This window comes from Vulpes vulpes, chromosome 7 (assembly GCF_048418805.1).
Source record: "Vulpes vulpes isolate BD-2025 chromosome 7, VulVul3, whole genome shotgun sequence".
NCBI lineage: Eukaryota > Metazoa > Chordata > Mammalia > Carnivora > Canidae > Vulpes > Vulpes vulpes.
This window is the reverse complement of record NC_132786.1, coordinates 79,071,564-79,089,157: the sequence shown is the minus strand read 5'-3', so window position 1 is coordinate 79,089,157 and position 17,594 is coordinate 79,071,564. Positions and strand designations below refer to the sequence as shown.

The window sequence follows — 17,594 nt, the reverse complement described above, 5'->3', positions numbered from 1 at the left end:
GAACACTAGCAAGTAGACATCCCTCAGAGTGAAAAAAATATTTGCAAATCATACAGCTTGGTAAGATTCTATTATCCAAAATACACTACTGCAACTCAAAAAGGCAATGGAATTTTTAAACAGAGAAGTTGAACAGACATTTATCTGAAGATGATATGCAAATGACCAATAAGCACATGAAAAGATGTTCAACATTTTATTCATTAGGGCCATGCAAATCAAAACCACAAAATTCCATCATACCCACTTAGGATGGTATAATTAAAAAGGTCACCAATAGGGCAGCCCCGGTGGCTTTAGCGGTTTAGCGCTGCCTTCAGCCCAGGGCGTGATCCTGGAGACCCGGGATCGAGTCCCACGTCGGGCTCCCCAAACGGAGCCTGCTTCTCCCTCTGCCTGTGTCTCTGCCTCTCTCTCTCTCTCTCTAATAAATAGAATCTTAAAAAAAAAAAAATTCTACACATTTCATGCAACCTCTGCCAAAATACAACCAGCATTTTTCACAGAGCTGGAAAAAACCATCCTAAAAATTTGTATGGAACCACAAAAGACCTGGAATCGCCAAAGCAGTCCTCGAAAAGCAAAGCAAAGCTGGTGGCATCATGTTCAGATTTCAAGCTATATTACAAAGCTGTAGTCATCAAGACAGTATGGTACTGGCACAAAAAAAAAAAAAAGGTCATCAATAATAAATACTGGTGACGGTGTGGAACAAATGAAACCCCCATTCATTGCTGGTGGGATTACAAAATGGAATAATCATATTGAAAAAGTATGGCAGTTCCTCACATGATTAAACATATACTCCAGCCAATTCCATTCCTAATTATATACCCAAGAAGAATAAAAATATATGTTCCCACAAAAATCTGTACATGAGTGTTGATAGCAGCATTATTCACAACAGCCCCAAATGCAAACTATCCAGATGTCCAAATGATGAATGAATAACAAATTGTGGTATATCCATATAATGGAATATTATTTGTACATAAAAGGGAATGAAGTACTAGTACTTGCTGCAACATGGACAAACTGTGAGAACACAATGCTAAGCAACAAACCTAGACAAGGGGTGCCTGGGTGGCTCCGTTAAGCTTCTGACTCTTGATTTTAGCTCAGGTCTTGATCTCAGGGTCATGAGTTCAAGCCCCATATTGGGCTCCATGCTGGGTATGGAACCTACTAAAACAAAACAAAACACCTGGACAAAAATAGTTATATACTGTAGGATTGTACTATATGAAACATCCAGGATAGACAAATCCAAAGAGACAGAGAGTAGATTAGTAGCTATCCAAAGATGGGGGGAGGGAGGCACTGAGACCCAACTACTAATAGGTGCAGGGCTTACCGGGTGATGGCAATGTTCTGTAATTAGTGGCAATGGTTGCACAACATTACCAGTTCACTTCAGTACAGTTCACTTCAGTACGACTGAAGTGTACACTTTACAATGGTCAATTTTATGTTATGCGAATTATAATAAAAAATTTTTTAAGTCTAAAGGATTTTTTTGAGACAGAGTGAGTGCAAGTAGGAGGAGGGGCAGAGGGTCAGGGAGAGTGCATCCCAAGTAGACTTTGGGCTGAGCATGGAGCCCAATGCAGGCCTCGATATCATGACCTGAGCCAAAGTCAAGAGTTGAGCACCCAGTGAACTGAGCCACTCAGGCACCCAAGGATCTTTTAAAATAAATATAAAAAATGCTAAGAGATATGTAAACAATATTTTAGGATTTAATTGTTGGATTTTTTCTTTTCTTTTTTGGGGGGGCTACATAAAGTAACAGCATCCTAGACTTGCTGAAATATGGATAGCAACCAGTAGTTATAAGCATAGTAACTGTCATATATGAAGGGGTTAGTAAATCCTTGAAAAGAATGACAACTTCTCACTCTATCAACAATTATGGTACCATTTAACTTCTGAGATATTCTTTTTTAAGATTTTATTTATTTAGAGAGAGAGTGCATGCATGCAAATGGGGGTAAGGGGGATAAGGACAGAGAGAATCTCAAGCAGATCCCATGCTGAGTGCAGAGCCTTTATGCAGGGCTTGCTCTCACATTCCTGAGATCATGACCTGAGCCCAAACCGAGTTGGACACTTAACCAACTGAGCCACTCAGGCAACCCAAGGTATTCTTTTATTTAATAATCAGTAGGAATGTAGAATTGCTTTTTGTTTTATACCTTTTCAAATTATTCATTAAAATATGTTCTTGAGGAATGTAAACGATGGGAATATGTAAAGGCATAAAAGGCCTGAACCAAGTTTTAGAATACAAGCATAAATTTCTATTTTCTCAAGTCATTAGTAACAAATCCCTATTTCCTTAGGGTCTTTTTAAAATTTATTTAAGAAATCTCTACACTCAATATAGGGCTCGAACTCACAACCTTAAAATCAAGAGTAATATGCTTCTCCAACTGAGCCAGCCAGGTGCCCCACAGATCTCTAGTTCTCAAGGCTCTCCATATGGAGTTCTTAATTAAAATATTTTTAACTAAGAATGCATAAAATGTAACAATCATTTATAGTTCCACCACCAAGATTAACTACTTTTAAATCTTGACGTATTTGGGCATCTAATGTTTGTTTTTAGAAGAAAAAAACCATCTACTATGCTTGTAAATGTGACATATACTATAAAAATTTAATCAACACAGTAAAGCACACAAAAAATCTTAAATAAAATACTATCCAGCTTACATTCTGACAGAAAAGGAGAATATTTTAAAATTCGGATGATATCTCAAATGTCTTCTAGGTAAAGAGTTTTCATTTTATTTTTAAATGGGATTCAATATAAGAAGAGGCCATTGAAAGAAAGGCTGGACTTCCAACATAAATCTTATAATTTAGAAGATACTTAGCATGAATAATGTTTATAATTTTGTCCACCAAGTCTTGAGTATTAACCGCAAGCATCAATTTTAGAATTATCTGTTGAACTCTCAAAACCCAACAGTTAAATAAAAAGGTAATCCAATTAGAGAGCAGGTAAAATTAATGAAGAGGTATTTCACTGGGATATGTAATTGAGAAATAAGCACACAAAAAGATACGGAACATCATTTGCCATCAGGGAAGTACAAATCAAAACCATAATAAGATATGACTGCATATCAAATACAATGGCAAAAATAAAAAAGTGACACCACCCAATGCTGGCAAGGAGGTAGAGAAACTAAATCCCTCATCCCTTGCTAGTGGGAATGAATACACAATGGTTCAATCTGAAAAACTGTTTGGCAGTTTCCTGGAAAGCTAAACATGCAACCACCATACAATTTAGCAACAGGACTCCTAGGTATTTATCCCGGAGAAATGAAAATAAGTTCATAGAAAAACGTGCAAACAAATGTTCACAACAGTGTTGCCCATTTGGGCTGCCACCACAGAAATATCATAAACTGAGTGGCTTATAAACAAGAAAAGTGTATTTTCTGTTTTTTATTTCTCAGAATTCTAGAGGCTGGGAAATCTCAGATCCAGTTACCTGCAGATCCCGTGTCTAGAGATGGCCTGTTTCTTGGCTCACAGACAGCAATCTTCTCACTTGGTCTCGTGACTGAAGGGGCCAGGGAACAATCTGGGGTCTCTTTTTAAGACACTAATCCTATTCATGATGGCTCCACCCTCCTGACCTAATTCCCTCCCACATTCTTCTATCATCACACTAGAGATTATGAATTTGGGAGACTCATATATTCAGACTAGAGTAGCAGTTTTACAGCCCCCAAATGGAAACAACTCAAATGTCCTTCAATTAGTGGCATTGTTTTTTAGGGTGATAATAAAACCATTCATACCATGGAATATTTTTTTTGCAGAGAAGGAAATAAACCATTGATATGTTTAACAACTTAGATAGATCTCAGGGGAGCTATGCTGAGTGGAAAAAAGCTAATCCCAGTGAGCTATACACTATCTGATTGATATGGTACTCTTCATAATTTCATGACAAAATGATAGTCATGGAGAAGAGATTAGCATTTGCCATGGGCTAGGGAAGGGGCAGACATAAGGCAAGGCTGGGAAGGAGGTAGGTGTCATCACTAATACAAGGGATCCTTGTGATGATGCAGCTGTTCTGTATGTTGACTGTGGCGATGTAGACATACACCTATGCATGTGATAAAACTGCATGGAACTAAAAACAAAGGATGATACATAAATATGAAAGAAATCACTGCATTGTACTGTCAGTTTCCTGGATGTGATGATGTACAATGTCACCTCTGAGGCAAACTAGTGAAGGATACATGGATCTTCTTCTTCTTCTTCTTTTTTTTTTAGGATACATGGATCTTAACTCTATGTGAATCCATAATTGCCTCAAAATTTGGAGATAAATTTTAAAAATTATAGCTAGAGAAATTCCCTGCAGTGTGATAAGCATTCAGGGAAGACTGCAGAATGTGAAGGAATACTAAATTAGCAGCATAATCTTGTGACTATGTATTTCTGTTCTGCTTAAGTATTTCTTTGGAGTGAATTCCAAGGTGTATTATAGCTGGATTTAAAAACAGGAGCCGTATATAGATAGGAGTGTGTTAACTTTACATTAACTTAGGGAAGACTTAAAGGATTTCTTTCCATTTCTTTGACATTTTATGTCTTTTAAGAATGGTTTATAAGCTTTCCTTATAATAGGAATAAATTTAACAAGAAATGTGCAAAGTCTAAAAATTTTCTCTGGTGCTATTTAGATAGAGTTTCTCATTGCTTATTGTTTGTACATGTGAAAGCTACGGATTTCTGCATAATCTTATATTTTGCTACTTTGTAGGACTTTTATTGTCTAAGTATTATTTCTCGTTTTCCAGGTTCCTGCTATCATCTGCAAAAATCCAATTCTCGTGTCTCTAGAAATTTCTTCTTTAAATGCATTAGCTACTAGCATAATGTTATACAGTGGTAGAAATCAATCTGCATCTTAGTATCTCCTCATTAAGTAGGATGCTGATCTTAGGACAGAGACATTTACACATACCCATGGAAATGAAGTAGTATTCAGTTCTTCTGTTTTGAATGTTTGTGTCATGCAAGTGTTGAATTCTATCCAGGGTTTTTTTTGGCATCTGTGGAGATAATTTTTTCTATCTTAGATATGTTAGTTTTGTATTATATTAATAGACTTCCTAATATTGAAACAATCTTACATTCTGGGATTAAATCTACATGGTCATAGTGTATCATCTCTTTGATGATCTGCTAGATTCTGCTCACTAATATATTATTCAGAACTTTTACATCAATATTGATAAGCGATACTAGACTATAATTTTAAAAAAATTTTCACACTATATCAGGTTGTATTTATCCTCTATATTTTCATTTATTTGTTCTTTCTGCCCTGTGATTAAATTAGCTAGGTCTCAAATTTGTTAATTTTTTTTTAAAGAACGGTTTTATTAATTAGATCTCTTTATCTCAATTTGTAGTTTTATCTTTATTATTTTCTTTATTGGCTTTTTAAATATCTTGTTCTTTTCCTACTGTTTTCAGCTGAGAAATTTTATTCATTTTCTCATTTTTAATGAAAAGGTATATACGTATTATGAATTTTCCTCTATTTCTTTAAGTAAATCTCACAGAGCCTGCTATGATAGTTTTATTTTTTATAAATTCATAATTACAGCTTATATTTCTTACTTCTATTTCTTTTTCTATATGATAACATGTCTTTTTGTTTTAACTTCATGTTATCTGGAATGGTTTGTAGTTTTGCTCTAGTTGTTACCTTTATACAACTAGGGAAGTGTAATGTTAAGTCTCATTCTCTTCCCCTTACAAGCTATTTGATCATTCTGCCTAGAAGCCCTGAATATGTTTTCTTTATTGTTAATATCTAATAATTTTAGTAGATATGCCTTAGAGTTGATTAACACAGGTAATTTTCTAAGGCCCGTTGTCAGCTCTGTCAATTTATAGATTTCAGTCTTAATTTCCAGATTTTTTTAAATTTAAAGATTCAGTATTAGTTCTCCACTGTTTTACTTCTAGAGTGACTCAACTAATCTATACACTTTTAGAGTGACTCCACTAATCTATACACTTTTAGAGTGACTCCACTAATCTATACACTTTATCTTTTTTTTTAATGATTTATTTATTTAGAAAGAGAGAACGCGTGTGTGAGCAGAGGGAGAGCAGAGAGAGAGGATCTCAGGCAGACTCCCCGCTGAACATGGAGCCTGATGCAGTGCTTGATCCCATGATCTGAGATCATGAGTTGAGCCAAAACCAAGAGTAAGAAATTTAACGGAGCTATCCAGATGCCCCTAAATTTTATCTTCTTTGCTTGACTTCTAATTCAAACACTTCATGACTCATTTTACTTCTTTCTTCATCATATTTTCATTCTCTTGGTTGCTTTCCTGCTTTTCTTCAATGTTCTATAATAAGTTCCCTTCCAAATCTATTCTTTAGGCAGCTTATTCTTTAATATTTACTTCTGATATAATTTTTCCTTTTTTTCCCATTTCTTCCTAGAGTGTAATCAGCTATCAATTCATTTCCTTCTGTTTCTTGAACATTTTTTTGCTTTTTTGAGAGAGAGTACTAGCTGGGGGGCAGGGTACAGAAGAGAGGTGAGAGAGAATCTCAAGCAGACTCCCTGCTGAGCATAGGAGCTCCATGCAGGACTCGATCTCACGACCCTGGACAATGACCTGAGCTGAAATCAAGTAATTCTTAATCTGTTATTTAATCCTCAATTCTTAAAGCCAATACTTCTCTCTATGTGTGTATATACACATTATTTTTTAGAGTAGTTTTAGGTTCACAGAAAAATTGAGCAGAATGTGCAAAGATTTTCTGTACCTCTGTACAAAGCTTCCCCCATTATGAATATATCCCACCAGTTTGGTACATTGGTTACAATGGAGAAACCTACACGAACACATCATTACCAACCAGGGTTCATAGTTTACATTAGGGTTCACTCTTGGTGCTATACATTCTACGAGTTGGACAAATTTACAATGACATGTATCCACCATTTTAGTATCATACAGAATAGTTTCACTGCCCTAAAAATTTTCTATGCTTCATCCATTCATTTTTATAGTATAAAAATTACCCATTATCAATCTTGACTTATTACTATTAAAATGCCTATAATAATAAATATATTAAAATACTAAATGGGTCTTTTACATAGAGCCATCATCACAAATAAATCCACTCAACGAACAGATTAATTTTTAAAATACACATAATTCTAAATTATGGCAGTGGATTCAGCTTATGTCCTATCTACATTCATGCCATGAAGATACTCTATTTTTCTATCTTTATTATCCACATCATCAGAAAAAGATTCATCTGTAGTCAGTACACATTATTTATAAACTATTAAAATAGACTTAAGGCCCTCTGAGAACATTTCAACAACTATCTTAAAAGAAGCAGAAAATTCAGCTTAACGTAATTTCCCATTGCCTGAGTCTGCTTGTTAATTGAATTTTTACTTTATACTATCTGTACCTTGTTCCTCACATTCTGTGATATTAATTCATTATATACTTATTCTATCAACCAATATTTAATAATTATCTATTATGTGACCGGCTCTGGTAATACATTGGTGGAAAATATGGATAAGATTCCTTACCCTCATAAAGCATACATTTCAGTGGGGAATTAAAGACTAGAATCATAATACACCAGAGGGCAATGTGATGGAGTGCCTGGGGTGAAACCAAGTAATACCTGATGGGGGAGGAGGTGGACACGAATATGGAGACGATGGTTATTTAAGGTATGAACACTTCTTTAAAGAGCTATTTCAAAAGACATCTGATAACGAGGTTACCATACAAAGACCTTAAGAAAGAAGTTTCTTTTCTTTTTTAATATTTTATTTATTTATTTATGAGAGACACACAGAGAGAGAGGCAGAGAGACAAGCAGGCTCCGTGCAGGAAGCCCGACGTGGGACTCGATCCCAGGTCCCCAGGATCATGCCCTGGGCTCAAGGTGGCGCTAAACCACTGAGCCACCCAGGCTGCGCAAGAAAAAAGTTTCAAGGGCACTAGGAAAAGCAGGTGCAAAGCTAGCTGAAGCAGGAACCAACCTGAAGGAATAGGTAGAAGGTCAGTATTCTAGGGTGCAGGGAGCTAGGAAAAGAATGGTATGAGAAAAAGCAGAAGCTGGCAAGGACACAATCATATAGGAGGCTATGACAAGCAGTCTGGATTTTATTCTGAATTCACTGAGAGCCACTGGAGATTTTTAAGTTTGGGTATAATATTTTCTCATTTATGTTTTCTAAGATCACTGATTAGCATATGGACAATGGACTGCATGAAGGCAAGAATGAGAGAGGAAAGACTCAAAGAAAAGCTTTTGAGTAGTTCATCCACGAGGCTTGCTCCACATGGCTTAGACGAGGGTTGTAATTGTGAAGATGATGACAAATAAGTGTAGGCAGCATGTCTTGCATAGGGCGCTGACAGGACCTACTGATAAAGGGACGAGGAGTTGTAAAGGGGAAGAGTAGAACTTAGTAATGTGTGTAGTGGTGCTATTTATCACAGTGGAGAAGACAGAGAAGAATTGGAGACCCAGAGGAGTGCAGGTCCCTAGTCCTCACCTCACACATGCTGGGATGCAGAGATAAAAGATGTGCACGCCCTATCATACCAGCACCACTCGTCCAACCCAAAGTGCTAGAGTCACAGCCTAAGCCTGTACTGGGGGCAGGAAAGAAAGTAATTGAACTAAGCTACTGAAGTTTAAAAATACATAGACTTGAGTCTTAGAAAATGGAATGTGATCAATGAAAATGTCCTGAAAAATTTTGGAATTGAACCAAGATGTCATCCAGGAAGTTGAGACACAAAGGAAAGAGGGGTTGAAGGAGTACAGCTGAAAGCAGTAACAGCAGTTACTCTCAAACAGCAGTTTGAGAAAACTCAAACTCTTTCATATTTATTCCCAAGGTTTTCAGAATATTCAATAAATGAAGTACCAAAAGTGACTCAAGAATGAGGAAGTGGTCAACTGAATCAAAAGCTGCTGAGAAGTTTAAAAGAATGAAGACCAAGAACTTTCTTTTGAACTGCAATATGGCAGGGGTGGACCAGCTTGATCAAAGTCACTTTAGTGATAGAGACACAAAAAGCCCAATTGGCATGGGTAAAGAAACAAAAACAAAAACAAACAACCAGTACAGGAAGTGATGAAATAAAAGAAAAAATGACAATCTTCTGAGAAGGTTATCCACAAACACATGAGAAAAAAACAAAAGCAGATCTTTTTAAATCATAATTGACAGCTTCATTCCCAGCATGCTTCACAGAACCATCACTGCTGTTCTTCAGCATTCCACACCCAAAGCATACACAGTAGGAAAAAGTAGTTTCCAAACAGACTTTGTTTTTCTTACCTTCACTGATTAAATTTAACGTGTCTTGTTTTCCATCTCCTTCTTGTGACTGACCTGGATCCAATGATGTCTGAGAAAGGCTAACTTCAGCTGATAACTGGTCAAGACTGTGATAACTTTTTCTGTAAAACAAGGGTGAAATGCTACTTGGATTTCTTCTCATAAAAAAGAATTTCTAGAGATATTATTTAATGATCTGCTTCAATTTACTGAATTTCTGGCTTATTTCTCCCCAGTTATTCCCCTAAACTCTGTCTCTATTGTGGCTGCAATATGATCTCCATTTAACTTTTCCCTCCACCCTCTCTAGAGGTCTGTGTGTTCAATCTATTAAAAAAGGAAAAGAAAGACAACTTGTCAAACTAATTTAAATCCTTACACCAATTTTTAATTATCCAGCTTATGAGAAAATGGGGACCTTCTGGTTATTACCAGTTTTCAAAGGAGCAGAAAATCTACAGATTATTCCTAATGCAGAAACCAAAACGATATAACTTGACCCAGTATCTCCTAGGCGCTTGAAAATTCTTCAATGTCTTGATATTTTTACAGATGGTTTTTACATAACAATAATTACAAATTATCATGACAAATTCCTATAATTTACAAGTTTAAAAATGTTGGATAATAAAATAGCTGTTTCTGTTAATACACTATCAAGATAATTAACCTCCTTCCCTTGTGTATTTGCTACTGTGAGCTCAATTTCCATTAAACAAATTAATGAGAAATGAATAATAGAGGAAAAATTCATTTATAAATGCAAAGTTAATAAGGGTTATTATTAAACCTTTCTCATATTTTTTTTGTCAGGATAAAAAGAACTCAAAAGATGTATACAGCTTGGTGTTATTGACATTTCAAGGAAGAGAATGAGATTCATTATAATTTGCAAATACATGTGATCCAGGAGAAAGAATATACTTTTCAGGCTTAACATCTATTTCCCAAGGTAGCCAAACTCTAACTAATTTCCTATAAATGTCATGTATTCTATGATAGTATTATAGGAAAGTATATATAATTTAAATGAGCTATTCCAGAGCTATTCTCTGTTCATACAGAGTCAACTTAAGAATTTAATGAAAGTATATATATTATGTATGAGGGGATATATACAACAGTACCCATTTGTTCTTTTCATCTCAGAAGTGAAGGATAAAGTGATGGAATAACTTTTTTTAGCTTACAGTGTTCTCACTTTATAACACGATGACATTTCAAATGTCAAGAACAGGAGTTCTTAGTTATATTTTTAAGTAGAAGGAAATTCTACAATAGGCAATTTCTGATAATAGATAAAATAGATAATAGATCCAACAAATATGATCTATATAACATGTAATAAAGGATATCCAGTATTTATATAATGCTTACCAAATGCCAGGCACTGTCCATATACATTTTATATCTATTAACTTATTTAGTCCTCACAACTACCCTAAGAGGTTGGAATTACTGCTATTCCCATTTTTTTAGCACAGTTAACCAGGGCACAAAGAGAACAGATTTTAAGGCCTTAACTTCTCTATCTCCTTCTCCAGTACAAAAAGAAAAAATCTAGTTTTCTGTTTTATTAGAAACCCTTTTCAAAGAACAGCCTTGTGGCTGAGATTGACCATGTAAACTTCATTTAATTGTATCACTGAAAATTTCTTTTGACTTTCATCAACATGCTATTTCTTTAGCTATAGAAGAAAGCAGGAACACAGGAATTTAATAAAGGAACTTATAAATTTATTTTCCAAATTATTTTTCTGTGCCTAATAGGTAGAGGGCTTGTTTTTAAACTTTTGGCTTTAAATGAGTTTCTGACACTGATTTTTCATCATAGGAAACTTGTTAGTCAATATTATTAAATTTAAAATATTATAGGAATATTTACAAACAATAAAATACCTAGAAGCAAAAAAGACATAAAATTCATTTGAAAATTATAAGGACTCAGAGCCTGACAGCACACATTTACAGCAATCCAGGACTCTCACTAGTTGGGGAGGAAAGCCTATAAAAGCCACCTCTGATAAAAGCAACACAAAATGAGCTTTCTGCATTACCTACTGAAATTCCTTTTAGGTATCGCATTTCCAAGTACAAAGTGACTGTGGAAACTATTTACCCTTTAATTTGGTACATTTAGTGAACAATTTTTCAGGTTATAGGCTTCTCTCAGCCAAATGCCAATGAATACAGAAATAGAATTTGGTAGACAATGATTTCTGAAGCAAAAATAATAAGTCCAAGCCAAAATTAGGCCCCTTATTCAAAAGATATAACAATACCATGTAATATCTTCCTTGCATGAAGGTGATTACAGAGACCTACCACTTGGGAGGCAATCTAGTTTAGCTGCTGGCAGCAATGACAAAGACTGGGTTTTCCACATTCTTACCTGATTGTCATACAACTAATAGCTCCCACTGACAAACATGCTGTCCTGAAATAAACTGTCTACGGGAGTTCTGTCTTTAAAAGGTCACCACTAAGTCCTATTTTAGAATTCTAGACTCATTAAAATCATACTGTAAGATACAAATGTAACCTACCAGGCACATCAAACCAATCAACAGTAAAATTCTATTTCCCAGAGCCAATTTTTTTTTTTAAATAGCAGTATCTTACTTAATCAAAGTAAGAATCCCGGACAGTAAGATAGGAACCATATCAACTGTCATAAACACCTGGGATATAATAAAACCCACTGCATTTAATATCTAATTATTTAAAATTTTAAATCACTCAAATACAAGCCTCTATACAAAGAAATTGGATATCAAACAAAGGCAAATTAAAAGAAACTGAGAAATAGGCCTGAAATCACTTATTAGTAAATTTCCTAAACTCTTACACTTTGTATCAATGATTAGAAGGAATGACATGGATAATCTACATCACCTATTTGCCCAAAAGATGGACTGAGGTCAATAATAATTTACATTATCTGGTAGTCATTGGGTGAAAAGGAGTGTTATGCTCAGAAGGAGAGGTTATCCATGTGTAGAAAATAAAAACAAAGATATGCACACTGAACACATAGAAGCTCTTGAATGTGCACGAAGCCAGAGATGGGCTGTTCTTTTTATATTTGGTCTGGTTTTCACAGAAATGTGTTTAAGGAACAAAATAAGCATTTCCTTTGCCAGTATATATACTCTTAATCTGCTAAAATTAATGGAAGGATGCAATGCAGACTGAAAGGGAAGGCCATATTGAGTCAGGTCAATGCAAACCTTATGAGCTGTAAAAGATTTTTTCAGCCTGTGCTTGAGGGAGTTCTCCAAAAATACTGGAAAGATGCACACGGGAAAGAGAAGCTATAAGACATATCAAGTAATTATATCTACTCCTAAGTTATAAAAAAAAAAATTAGCCTACAAAGATCACGAAGGGCATATGAAAGCTCATAATTCTCAATACTTTTGTGAATGATAGCCAAATTAAAAGCAATGATAAATTTAGAAGACTAAGAAAACTTAAATAGAAAATAAAAATATGATGACAATGAATCTGATCTTTTAGGATGGAAATGAGTGGGTTAGGCAATAATCTAACAAGATTATATAACATACAATCCAATAAGATTATATAACCAATATCTAACAAGCTTATGTGGCTTCGACTTTACATATAAAAAACACTAAAATAGAACTTGTTGGAAACAGTAATCAATTGCTCTAGGTGTGTGTTTTATATACTTGTTTATTGTTGAGTTTTTACAGCCAGCCTGTAATGCTTTAAAAGATTGTAACATGGGGGTGGCCTGGGTAGCTCAGTCAATTAAGCGTCTGCCCTTCGGCTCAGGTTTTGATCCCAGGGTCCTGGGATCAAGCCCAGAGTAGGGCTCCCTGCTAAACAGGAAGTCTGCTTCTCTCTCCCCGCCTGCCCCTCCACCCTGTTAGTGCTCTCTTTCTCATTCACTCTCTCTCTCAAATAAATAAATAAAATCTTTTAAAAAAAATTCCTATGTTTGAAATAGGGAACAAATATAAACTCCAGCATAATTAATTAGACCTTGTTAGGTCTACATAATCAAGAAAAAACTAGAAATGCTTTATAAACAGTACAGTAAATGAAAATATATTTAAGATCTTCTACTGTGAAAAAGATTCTTCCGTGAGTAGATGACAATATAGCCAAATTACCAATCATTCATTTTAAGAAATGTCAACTAGACCAAGAAATTCATTAAATCAAGCAGCATATTATCATTCTTTTTGAAGCTAACTTGACAGAGCTCCCAGGGAAATACAGACATCCCATATTCTTAGCAGGAAATTATAATATAATGACTAATTATAGGGTGAGTTTCTTTCTCCAAATTATCAAGAGCACTAAAGTTCCTTATTAAGAGATTTGGCCACTTCTTCCATAATTTGTAGGTTCTTGATAAATGTATGTTAAGCTTACTGAAGATACTAGTCAAATTAAGAGGAATTAGTGATGAGGTTAGTTCAAGAACTTTGGCTTATTTTACAGATGGGGGTGCAAAAACTAGATCCTGAGATTAGTTTCAAATATGACTTATAGAGCATAATTCTACTCTGGAAACCTGAAGTCTCCATTTTTTACCTTAAGTAGTTGGGATTTTTTGTTCAGAACAACTGGGGATCTGCTGGTCATTTTAATTTTACGTAAGTTTTACAAAGTCTCTAACAAAGTAGAACTTAGGACAGTGAATGGGTGTATATTCTCCAAACATAGAAGATACAAAGTTATATAAGAACATAAACAAAAAGAGATTATATAGAATATAAATAAAGATTCCCTGGGCAGCCCGGGTGGCTCAGCGGTTTAGCGCTGCCTTCAGCCCAGGGCGTGATCCTGGAGACCCGGGATTGAGTCCCACGTCAGGCTCCCTGCATGGAGCTTGCTTCTCTCTCTGCCTGTGTCTCTGTCTCTCTCTCCTCTCTGTTTCTCATGACTAAATAAATAAAATCTTAAAAAAAAAAAAAAAAAGATTTCCTGAGAAGTAGTAGATGCCACACAATTTATTACTCACTCGAACAGGCACTGCTCCCAGTATTACACGTGCAGAAGGTAACAGGACGTGTTGCTTAGTGTTACCTATCAAAGAGGGTAGCAGAGACTACTTTCCAGTCCTGACCTTAAAGTCTAGGTCCAGTGATCTCCATACTACACCCCAGGCACACATTTTGTTCAGGAATAGCAGTTTGGCAACAGGGAATCTAAAAGCAACACCAACATCTATGGTAAGGCCTGATGAAAGGATGATGCTGAGAAGACAAGGGGATCCCTTCTTCAGCTTATGCAGTAGCTGAGTCAAGGAATATAAAATCTGGATCCAGGCTAAACAGGCAGTTTTACTACTTCCTTTTCTGATACTGCAATTACTCTTGCTGCTACTATAACTTTGTAAAAGCCAGACATTATTACCACATGCAAAGGAAAACTAGAAATAATTCTTCCACTTTAGACTCACTGGTACCTCGATAGGTAGGTAGTTCGACAGGCAAGCAGGGCTACATACAGGTCTTTTGGCTAAAATATTTTACCTCCTACTATCTAAAGTGACAATGTGGGGAAAAAAAATAAAGTGACAATGTGGTTATTGTGATAAAAAGCATATTATTAGCCTTTTAACTTGTCAGGAGTCAATGTTATAATATTTCTGCAGTTATAAAAGTGGGAGCATCTTGTGTTATACAGAGATAAGTGGACCAATTATTGCAACAGATTGTTTTTCAATAATAAATCAGAAATATGAATAAACTAATGTTCTTTTATTATTTACATATGTCACAGAAAAATAAAACTATAGACAAACATAAGAAGATATACTCAAGTTATTTATAACTTTCAAAGGGGTATATAAGGGAACTAGATACAATTCATCAAAGACTCAGTCAACCCCCTGAATCATACTAAGCAGCAGGGTTTAGTAGATGTTGAAGAGAGTTCTATTGATTTACTCTGTAAATAATCTGCTTCCTTTTCCTGCCTATTTTTAGCATTAGTGAAACCAACAAACAAAAGAATTTTTTAGCAACAGGTCAAATTTATTTTGAGTGCTCCCTTTGACAAATGAAAAAAAATCGCACAGTAAAGCAGCTAGAAATTATATCTATGCTAAAACAATCCCTGCAGAAATGTGTGGCTACTAACTCCCTAGTGAAAAGCACCCTTTGGAGCACAGAGAGAAGTGGGTACACCTATCTGTGAAGTTTATACACAAGGGATCTATACGAAGAGTGGAGAAGAAACTTTTTTAAAAAGAGAGGGGGAAGGGAAGGAGGGGAGAAGAGAGGAGAGAGATTGGACAGGAAGTAGAGAGGAGAGAGAACAGAAAGGGATGGAGAGACAGCAGAGAAATAATTAGAAAATTAGCTGAAGACAGGAAAATAAAGATGCTGAAAAAGTTATCAAGGTGGGAAAAGTGGCTAAAAGACAAAAGAAAATAATACAATCTACAAGTTTCAAAATGAAGATACCCCAAAAAGGATACTGCCTAAGATTTTGCAGCTCTCTCAACATTGTGACACTATGGCTTAATGACATAGTCCTGAAAAGTGCAATAAAGAAATAGGAAAAGAATCTTGTGGCTCATAGGTGGGGTGATTAGATCTTCTACAGCCTCCAAAAATTAGATTAAAAATAAACAAAACTCCCTCAGACCCACCAAGAACAAGTATCTTTTCATTCTTTCATGAGATGGAATTCTGTGTTTCCTAACTAGCAGGAAAAGTAATCCTAAGGCAAATACAAATACCAAAGCTAAAATTCAAAAAGAGATGGCTTATCAAATACAAGCTCATAGACTTAACTGAAGGACTGGCTGAAGACCTAAGGGAGAAGCAGGTAACTGGTACAATACTGCATGAGAATTTCTTACATATTTTACTTCCCCAGGGTGCCTTGGCTTCAAAACGTTAACATATTCACTGCCTTAATCTTACTTTTGCAAGCCAAAGTAGTATCAAATACTACTTTAGCCTAAGGTAAAAAATAATGAATTCAGAAAGAATAGGTGAGAAACCAAAGTGGATAACCATATGTTTTGGTAAAACTAAATTTGTAATTAGTTGGAAAAAAAAGTATTACACTTACTCATACCACTGTTTATTGTGTTTTCGGTAAAGCAACGTATCCAAGGCAACAGCATTGACATCCAGAGCTCCTGGGGAAGGCCACTGGTTGGTGAGGTGGGCAGTTAACTCTTGTCTTGATCTTAAATCATTATTCTTTAGCACAGTCCTGTGAATATTAAGATGGTGAGTGCTTTTGTCTTCACTGTTCTGCAATGGCAGAGGAACCTAATGGAATTAATCTGGCCCCCAAAATTCATCTTTTTTAAATGGTATGTTAACAAACTGTCAAGAGAACTACAGGAGAGCTAGTTGGGGTTGTTAATGTCTCCTACAACACGTGCTTTTCATTCTTTCTCTAAAGGCTACCACAAGTCACTAACATGTGAAATTCACACTTCCTATCTCTTCCACAAAGATATTGCTAAAGGGCTAAAGCTGCATTTTACACCTTATCTAAAAAACTACGATGATTTCTTAAAGTTAGTGATTATCAGATTCCAGTTAAAATAAGAAAAGATTCCATGTATATGATTTTCTAGCATCAAAATTCACACTTTACTCAGTAAAAAAAAAAATTTTAAATGAATCAAAAATAAAAATGCAGAAAAATATAAAATAAAAAAATCTGTAAGGTTTCTGTACATTTTTTGATAGAAAGGACTACCAATATATCTTTGTGAAAATAATTAAATCGACGATAACTATACTAAACAATATAACCCACTGGAAAAATTTCAACTATAGAATGAAGCCATTGTAATAGCTCATGGTTTACTCTCATTTTTGCAGAGCCACTATTCATTAATAACAACTTGCAAAACAGCTAACTTTTGGCCAAAATTTAAGCCTCACAAACCAATTAATCACTGTCAAAAGACTAATGCAATATTTGAACTGGTGGCTAACGATCATTTAAAGGAATAATTCTATTTGCAAAGGCCCTATTCTACCTCTAAAAGGCTTCAAAATACCGCATAGGCAAGCCACCTTCTCAAACGGGAGTCCACGACACTGGGGACCAAAATCTGAGCCATCAGCTCAGAAGCAGGGAAAGAATATGTGCCTGCCACGAACTGTTGGAAACAATTGTCCTGTTGTGTATGGCAGAGTCAGTGGAGTGCTGGCAAGACGATCCTGCACTAAAG

At 35.4% G+C, this 17,594-nt stretch overlaps 1 protein-coding gene across 12 annotated transcripts in view; it reads right to left on the bottom strand.

Moving 5' to 3' along the window:
- The window catches only part of RUNDC3B (RUN domain containing 3B), a 142,437-nt gene that overhangs the window by 8,640 nt on the left and 116,203 nt on the right, over positions 1–17,594 (bottom strand). For 8 of the 12 annotated variants that reach the window (XM_072764180.1, XM_072764181.1, XM_072764190.1 and 5 more), the window contains 2 exons: positions 16,469–16,615; positions 9,404–9,525 (listed from right to left, as the gene is read on the bottom strand). In XM_072764180.1, coding sequence (XP_072620281.1) covers positions 9,404–9,525; positions 16,469–16,615 — 269 coding nt within the window. Of the gene's footprint in view, positions 1–5,002; positions 5,091–9,403; positions 9,526–16,468; positions 16,616–17,594 lie in introns of all 12 variants that reach the window. The other 4 variants (XM_072764182.1, XM_072764183.1, XM_072764189.1 and 1 more) reach the window with 2 other exon arrangements.